At 60.7% G+C, this 8,368-nt stretch overlaps 1 protein-coding gene across 1 annotated transcript in view; it reads right to left on the bottom strand.

Moving 5' to 3' along the window:
* Nucleotides 1–1,576: 1,576 nt before the first annotated feature.
* TECTA (tectorin alpha) overlaps nt 1,577–8,368 on the bottom strand; it is a 31,128-nt gene continuing 24,336 nt past the window's right edge. The window contains exons 16-26 of the mRNA XM_035893948.1: nt 8,098–8,335; nt 7,133–7,419; nt 6,761–7,041; nt 6,484–6,594; nt 5,944–6,146; nt 5,055–5,218; nt 4,652–4,900; nt 3,077–3,239; nt 2,791–2,878; nt 2,156–2,272; nt 1,577–1,688 (exon numbers count right to left, since the gene is read on the bottom strand). Of these exons, the coding sequence (XP_035749841.1) occupies nt 1,588–1,688; nt 2,156–2,272; nt 2,791–2,878; nt 3,077–3,239; nt 4,652–4,900; nt 5,055–5,218; nt 5,944–6,146; nt 6,484–6,594; nt 6,761–7,041; nt 7,133–7,419; nt 8,098–8,335 (2,002 nt within the window). The 3' untranslated portion in view covers nt 1,577–1,587. The remainder of the gene's footprint in view (nt 1,689–2,155; nt 2,273–2,790; nt 2,879–3,076; nt 3,240–4,651; nt 4,901–5,054; nt 5,219–5,943; nt 6,147–6,483; nt 6,595–6,760; nt 7,042–7,132; nt 7,420–8,097; nt 8,336–8,368) is intronic.

The following is an 8,368-nucleotide window of genomic DNA, read 5'->3' as shown; positions in this document are numbered from 1 at the left end:
CCGACACCAAGAACGCCAAGACGACCGCATCCCTCACCTAATGGCACTGCGACAAGACTGCCACAAACCTGCCACACCCACGCTGGCGCCGCTCGCCCACCCCCAGATGCCAAAGACCTTGGCTTCTTGCGCCAACTGCCTGCGCTCCTGTTCCTCTCCCGTACAGTAGTGACCTCCTCCCATACTCCTTAACGGCCACCAGCCGGTCAGGCGAGTGGCCAGGGGGACAGGCACACAGATGGTCGCCCACCAGGCTCACGGGTAACTCGCTCGATCACTGCCTGCCTCCAGCCACCACGCTGCTCCGCTCTCCCGGCACAGAATGCGGGTGCCCCCTTCCCTCCCACACCAGCTTACTAGCCTCCCCCCCCACCTCATCCGACCCACCTAATACGGCACAGGCACAACTCCTTCCTCCAGCCCCGACCTTGGCCCTCAGTTCTGGCGTGCCCTGTATGCGGCCCCTGCCTGGCACCCTGAAATCCCTGCTCCCCAACCCTCTCTGGTCCCAGCATCCTCCCGGCCCCCGCCTGCCTTGCCCCATCCTCGCCACCGTCGCACAGGACCACATCGCTTACGGAGGATTACAACGCTTTTTTATTCCCACGCAGCCATTTCACAGAGTACAAACACAAGACAAGACACCAACACAGACAGCCCTCCCACACCCACCAGCACCCCAAGGCCGCTCTCAACTCTTCTGCCAGACGCCTCGATGTTGCCCTGTGCCCACAGACCCCCCCCTGCTCTCACCCTCTAAAAGCTCCGCCACGGCACAACATGCAAACGTGGGAGGGAATTCTGCTGCTCGTTTCTCCAGCTCTTACTCCTGCCCACCAGAAAGCACCTCTTTCCAAACATCAAGACCGGCTTCTCACCCTCACAGCGCACTAACGGGTTGCCCAGACCCCCAGGGACAAGCTTGGCTTTCGGCCACACGCCTCGATGACACCGCTGCTCTGGCGAGCTGGGGGGTGACACGCTCCCGAGCTGCCACGACATCTGACGATGCGCCGCTCCGGCCCGCGACCCGTGCCGCGACACCTACCTCTGGCCGAGTCTGCGCGCTCGTGAAACGCCGATGGAAGCTCCCGAGGACCGTGGAGACCTGTGGCCATCCGTGCGAGGGGATGGCACGCACTCAGGCCCGTCCCACGCTACCGATGGGGGTGCAGGCCACCTACAGCGCATACTACCAGGGAAAGCTGAAAAAAAAACCCCTCGAATGCCCCACCAGTGATGAAAAGCTGCCAAAAAAACCCCCGAAGTCCCACATCAATGCCATAAACCTGCAAAAAACACCCCAAGTCCCGCATCGATGCCATATACCTGCAAGAAAACCCCAAATTCCCACATCGATGCCACAAAACACCCAGTTCTTCCTCGCTGTTGCCGTCGCGGTGCCTGCTACATGCCACCTTCATGCCCGGGTCTGTGTCCGATCTCCCTCTGGGTCAAGTCCCTCTCTTGCCTCCGTGCAGCAGGACGGGTCGGTGGCAGCATGGCCGCTGTGAGGGTGCTGTCTCCTACCCTACAAAGACTCAGGCTGACACGAGAACAGTACTTGGCTGGGCGGCGGAGCCATGCCTACGAGGTCAGGTCCCACGGAGCTGTTCGCAGCCACAGCCACAACTGGGCTGCCACCAGGAGCGTCGCTCGGGCACGCCGCTCCCCCGACGAGCTGGAGGCTGCCAACACAACAACAAGACCCATGTGAGCTGCGGCCCCGGCACGCACGCAACGGGTGCCTCCCTCCCCCCCCGACACCTCGGGTGCCCCGCAAACTGCGCCAGTCCCACGCCCTCCAGCGTGCCCCATCTTGTCGCCAGGCCCCCTCCTACAAGCCCCTTAGTTGGCCTCCAATATCTACCTGTGACCTCTTGTCTCCCCTGCCGCTGTCCCGCACCACACTATACACCATCGCCACCCTTGCAACCAACCGCCTGCTGGCTCTTCAAAGTCTGCCATCGTTGGCCTCCATCCCCTGGGAACAGCACACGCCCGGCCCCCTGCCCTCCATCTCCCTCCTATCTGCGACACGCCACACGTTCCGGCCCCCTTCCCCACGCCACTCACCCCTACGGTGCCTCGGCTTGGGCACGGAAGCCCCCCGCTACTCTCGCCCCGACTCCTCCTGCACCGCCCCAGTACTTGCCCCTGCAGCTCTTGCCGTCCCCTTGCAGTGTCCCTGTCACGCAGCTGCACAGGGGTCCGTCCGCCCGGCTCGTGCAGATCTGCTCGCAGCCTCCGTTGTCCTCGCACCAGTCCGATCCTGGGCACAAAGAGCAAAGGAAGACACCTGAGCAATCCTCCCAGACCCCAAGACCCTGATCCTTGGCTGTCTAAGACCCACGCTACCACACTCCTTCCTATAACAACAACGGGGATGCACGACAGCACGCTCATCACCCATCAGGCACACCCTCACGTCACGCATGGCATGGGGTCAAGGCTGGGACCCAGCTAGGCTCCCATCATCCCCCGTGACCCCAAAGCACCACCTAGTCTAACGCTCACAACCCTCCAGGGGCCTTTCAGAAAGACAAAGAGGAGCGCCCAGGGCCACATGGCTGGAAACAGTACGCCCTGCGCCACCCTGGGCTCCCACCACCCCTCCTGCAGTGGCACCATCTGCATGCCCACAGACATCCTAACCCTAAAGAACAGCCTCTCCCCACAGGACACGCGCGTTCCCTTGCCCCAGTGCCCCGGGATCCTGTTGCGCCCAGGCACTCCCCCATGGAATGCCCCCAAGCTCAACCCAAATGGAAGGCAAACCCCTGCACTTACGCTTCCTCCTAATAGGCCCCACCGAGATGATCTGCTCCTTGGGCTCCTCGGCGAACACGCTGGCCATCCTTGTGTGCTGCGGGCAGTTCTATGCGAGGATAAATGCCACCCCTGTCACTCTCAGCCTCTGCCCAGGCCCCCTCCGCGCCCCTCCAGCCAGCCAGGCTCCCGAAGGGACCCCACGATCAGGCTTGGAGACCACGGGTCCCAAGGCAAGCTGCCCATGGTGGGGCTCTCCTCCTGGCACCCAGAGGGCGACCCATCCCTCAGCCCCTGCCCCACTTACTATTTTGCAGGAGTATTTCTCCGAGTCGCAGAGTGAGACGGCACAGTGGAGGTGAACTTCGTCATAATCCCCGATGAACTTGAAGACGGTGACATGGAAGCGACATGTCAATGATACTCCATTCTCCTCTATGCCGATGGTGTTGTCCTTCATGTTTTGGCACCTGAGAAAAGCACCGATCCTCGCCCTGGCCCTTCCATGACCAGGACCCTCCCTAGAGGGACACCTCTTGCCCCTGTCCCTTGCCCCGGGTCCCATGGTGGCACGCTGACATTCTGCCATGACTGCCTTCTCTGGACAAGGGTGTCGTGCCCTGCCTCTGTAGCTTGACCTCTCTCTGGCACGTCTGACTTCACTGTGCTCCAGTTTCCCAAGATGCCTCCACCACGGTCCATGTCCCCCCATCTCCTACAGTTACCCTGGTGCCTGCAGCATTGGTGACACAAGAAAAGCTGCTTCTCTCCATGTCCGGGACTCAATCATGCGTGGGGCCGCCAGCTACCTCTACACTAAGCAAACCAACTCCTGCTCTAACAACGTGAGCCACTCTGTTCCTCACCCTTTCCGGATCTTGGTCAACCATCTCACCGACTAAAAGGTCCCCTGCTCCAACCGATGCCGATGCCCCTTCAAGCACCCTCCCCAACAGACACAACGATGCCTGTGGTCTCTCACCCTCCCTCGATGATGAAGTAGCGCAGCTTGTCATTGCTGTCCCGCGAGGGCGTGGCGTAGCACTTGTTCAGCATCAGGATCAAGTGGTTGGAATCAGCCCCAACTACAAAGACCCCCACATAGAGCACATCCCGGGTGGTGAGCACCACCTCACCCTGCCGGTAGGGGTGCTTGTAGGATGAGTTCTTGTACAGGGCCATCTTGGTTGTGAAGCTCCCTTCCTGCGTTGGCACCGTCAGGTTAATCACACTAATGATGAGAGACGGCACAGTGGAGGTGAACTTCGTCATAATCCCCGATGAACTTGAAGACGGTGACATGGAAGCGACATGTCAATGATACTCCATTCTCCTCTATGCCGATGGTGTTGTCCTTCATGTTTTGGCACCTGAGAAAAGCACCGATCCTCGCCCTGGCCCTTCCATGACCAGGACCCTCCCTAGAGGGACACCTCTTGCCCCTGTCCCTTGCCCCGGGTCCCATGGTGGCACGCTGACATTCTGCCATGACTGCCTTCTCTGGACAAGGGTGTCGTGCCCTGCCTCTGTAGCTTGACCTCTCTCTGGCACGTCTGACTTCACTGTGCTCCAGTTTCCCAAGATGCCTCCACCACGGTCCATGTCCCCCCATCTCCTACAGTTGCCCTGGTGCCTGCAGCATTGGTGACACAAGGAAAGCTGCTTCTCTCCATGTCCGGGACTCAATCACGCGTGGGGCCGCCAGCTACCTCTACACTAAGCAAACCAACTCCTGCTCTAACAACGTGAGCCACTCTGTTCCTCACCCTTTCCGGATCTTGGTCAACCATCTCACCGACTAAAAGGTCCCCTGCTCCAACCGATGCCGATGCCCCTTCAAGCACCCTCCCCAACAGACACGACGATGCCTGTGGTCTCTCACCCTCCCTCGATGATGAAGTAGCGCAGCTTGTCATTGCTGTCCCGCGAGGGCGTGGCGTAGCACTTGTTCAGCATCAGGATCAAGTGGTTGGAATCAGCCCCAACTACAAAGACCCCCACATAGAGCACATCCCGGGTGGTGAGCACCACCTCACCCTGCCGGTAGGGGTGCTTGTAGGATGAGTTCTTGTACAGGGCCATCTTGGTTGTGAAGCTCCCTTCCTGCGTTGGCACCGTCAGGTTAATCACACTAATGATGACAAAAAAATGCCAGCTCAGATGGAGAAAAGGCTACAAGCCCCCGACTCTGTGCCTTGCTTCAGACTCTCACCCCCTCGCCCTCCACCTGCATGTTCCCATGCCCGTGTGATGGGAGAGGCTGTGCATCTTACCCCGGCTCCTACCTGAGCATCGGCCGCACGACCGAATCCAGGGAGATCTTGATGTCCAGCTCGTAGGCGCAGGAAAACTCTACATTGATGGTCCGGTCCCGGGTGATGATGTTGCCCGTGTTGTTCGCGCTCTCGATCCACACCGTGTTCTTGTACACTATATGCGTGCTGTTCGACTGCACGATGAATGCAGGGCATCGCTAGAGACTGGCCATCTCTGCTGCCCTGCTCCCAACGCATGCCTCAGCCCCTAAATGAGCCACGCGATGCCAAGGGCCCTGCCACCCCTCCCCCGCCTCTGGCCAGAAAGGGTACGGTATGGCAGGGCTAGGAACCCCTGGGCAGCATCCTTGCTCTAGCCCTGCCTCTCTTTGCCCTGACCCCCGTCCCATGAAAATGCCCCCCAAGGCGTTGCTCGCACTGACATGCACCCCCCAACCCCGGTGTCGAGCTGGGCTGCTGCCACCACAGAGGAAAACTGCCCAGCAGGCAAAAAGCTGTTGGCGTGGGGGGTATTGAGCAGCGCAAGTTCCTCACATACATAATGGCTCAGAATACACAGACCTCAGCCTCCCAACTACTTCTCTGCTGCCTCCTGCACCCTCTGGATGAGGACACCAGTCAGCGGGGCAATGGCAGCCCTGCTCCGAAAAAACCTGCATGCTACAAAGCCCGTCCGTGACCTACTGCCAGAACACAAGCCGCCCTGATCGATGGCGAGAGCTATGTGTGCATCCCAGGTACCAGGCAACTCTCGGGTCCCTTTCACTCCATCAAGCCATCTCCTGAAGGCACGCTCCCCCTGTCTCCTCCACCCTCAAATTCACACAAATGACAGGACACCCGAGAGGAATGGCCCAGCCTTTGCTCCCGGCCTCGCGTGCCCTGTGCCGCGGCTCACCTGCACCACGTTGCCACAGTTGCCCTTGGTGTTGTTGATCTGGAAGGAGATGAAGTCCTCCCCTTCGATGCCAGGGCAGTGGCGGTCGTTGACCCTCACCCCCTCGCGCTCAAAGCCCAGCTGGAACAGCTTGCACTTTGAGATGGACACCTCCATTTGGGCAGCTTTGCAGGTCACCTCCGCATCAATGATGTCATGGGTGGCTAGAAGAGGAGATGAGACAGCTTCAGATGACCACAAGCGGCAATGCTGGCCCGCCCAGCCCTCCTCCCCACTGCCAGAAATGGGCTGGGATCATCTCCGGCAGCGCCTTGCCCATCCAACGTCTCTGCTGCTCAAAGTGCTCCCGAGCCAGAGACGCCCGTAACGCGGACTCCAGAAAACCTGCTCCCATCCCGAACTGCGCATGGTCATGAAACCCCACCTCAGCAGAGGTCCCAGCCCTTGGCACCTCCCTTCCCAAAGCTCCGGCGGTCCGATGGCTTGTCGCGCCCCCATGCTGCTCGGCACCAACCCTGCAGCCAGGAGCGAAGGACTCACTGTTCCCGTAGGGGGGGGGCTCGATGCAGCCGCACAGCTCCCCGCCGTTGTCCAGCTCGCAGCTGCGGTTGGGGCAGTCGGCGCCCACACAAGGATCTTCCACCACTCCTGCTAAACAGCACAAGACGGAGTGCAAACACGCTCTTTATGCTCAGGCCGCAGGGCGGGCACCTCCAGCCACCACGGGCTGCCCCTGCCCCGCCAGCCCCTTTCCCCCCAGCCGTGGTCCTGGTGGGACACAGCTCCTCTAGGCCCAGATGGCCCCTGGCTCTCTTACAGCAATTCTCCTTCTCGATCCATTCGGTGCCCAGGATGCCGAAGGTGCGGCATGCCTCGCCGTAGGCGGCCAGCGAGCCACACAGCTGGACCTTCTTGTGGTTGTAGCAGCCATCCAGAAAGCAGGACTCGTAGAAGGGCAGGGGGTCCAGGAGGCCATAGCAGGGCTGGAAGAAGCCTTTCATGTCTGTCAGCTTCAGGCAGTAGCTGTCGCTCTGCAGCTCCTGGATCTGGACGTTGTCGCAGGAGGCGGCATACTGCGAGTACTGCAGCTCGTTGCAGCTGTGGGCACCAGACACGTCGTGGGGGCTCCTGTCGCAGCCGGCCCCACTCCCACTCCTGCCTGGCGGGGAAGGGCCGTCTGACCGCTCACCTCTTCTGCATGCCGTTGGTCTTCCAGCTCTGCGCCAGCACCACGTTGCTGACCGCCGGCTTCCCCCGCAGCGTCGCGTAGTCGTCCGTCCGGTCGCCGTTGAAGTTGCCGCAGAGGCCGCACACCTTGTTCTGCAGCCGCTCCCCAATGGTGATTTTGATGACGTTGAAGCCGTTGTAGCGGATCTGGATGTCGGGGCTGGAGTCGATGACCAGGAAGCCCTCCTGGCTGAAGATCTTTGTGGAAAGCCCCGTGACGAAGGGGATGTTCACATGGCTGCCATTCACCTGGCGTGGGAAGGGACACAAGGCTGACGTCCCTCCCGTTCCCTCCACGTATGGACACGAGGGCAAGCCACCCACAAACAGCTCTGCAACTGCCTCCCAATACCCCAGCTGTGAAAACACACCACCTCGTCTTTGGCAGGGGCCGGCATAGCCTCCTCCTCCTCCTTCTGGCCTGACGGATCACTCTGCGCACACCGCCTCCCTTAAACACCCACACCAGGCTGTGCTGCCAAGGGAACCCTACTTGCGTGCCGAGGTTCTAGCTTAGGACTCATCACTTGCCGGGAAAGGGCACAGACGGTGCCCTTCAGACACCAAGTGACATGGCAGCAATAGCCAGCCCTCTGCACCCCTGCTCTCAGGACAGCTTTGCCCGCGCCACCGAGAGGTGGACGGGTACGTGACTACAAACTCCTGGGCTGTGGACGGGCTCGCCTCCTGCTGGCCCTTTTTTCCCAGACGGCATCCCTCCGCAAAGCCCGACAGATGAGGGCTGCATCTCTCACCCGTAGAGCTGCCTCAACTGGGATGCAAAGCTGCTGAAAGAGCCTTCCAGGGCCTTCACGGAGGCTGTCATGCGGCCCCATGCGGCATCCTCCTCTGCTCGGGAGCCGGTCCCCTGCCACTCAGCCCGCGGCCCATCTCCAGAGGGGGCGGATGCCCCTGACGAGACCTTACCTTGACAGTATTCCTGTCGCTGATGAGGATCTGCTCCTCGTTGATGTAGAAGTACATGGGGGAGATGATGGTGAGGTTGGGCGAGGACCACTTGTCAAAGTTGATGATGAGCTGGAAGGAGAAGTCAGGCAGCTTCTGGCAGATGGTGGAGAGGACGAAGGCACAGTTGGCGGGGAAGCGGAGGAAGGCCCCGTCAAAGGTGCGGAAGACGCCGCCGCCTGCTGCCAGGCAGAAGGAGCTCTTGGTGCGGAAGCAGCCGCGGACGCCATTG

Source organism: Egretta garzetta, unplaced genomic scaffold, assembly GCF_000687185.1.
Source record: "Egretta garzetta isolate BGI_Z169 unplaced genomic scaffold, ASM68718v1 scaffold365, whole genome shotgun sequence".
NCBI classification, from domain to species: domain Eukaryota; kingdom Metazoa; phylum Chordata; class Aves; order Pelecaniformes; family Ardeidae; genus Egretta; species Egretta garzetta.
Note: the sequence above shows the minus strand (reverse complement) of the source record. Positions and strands in the feature narration are given on the sequence as shown.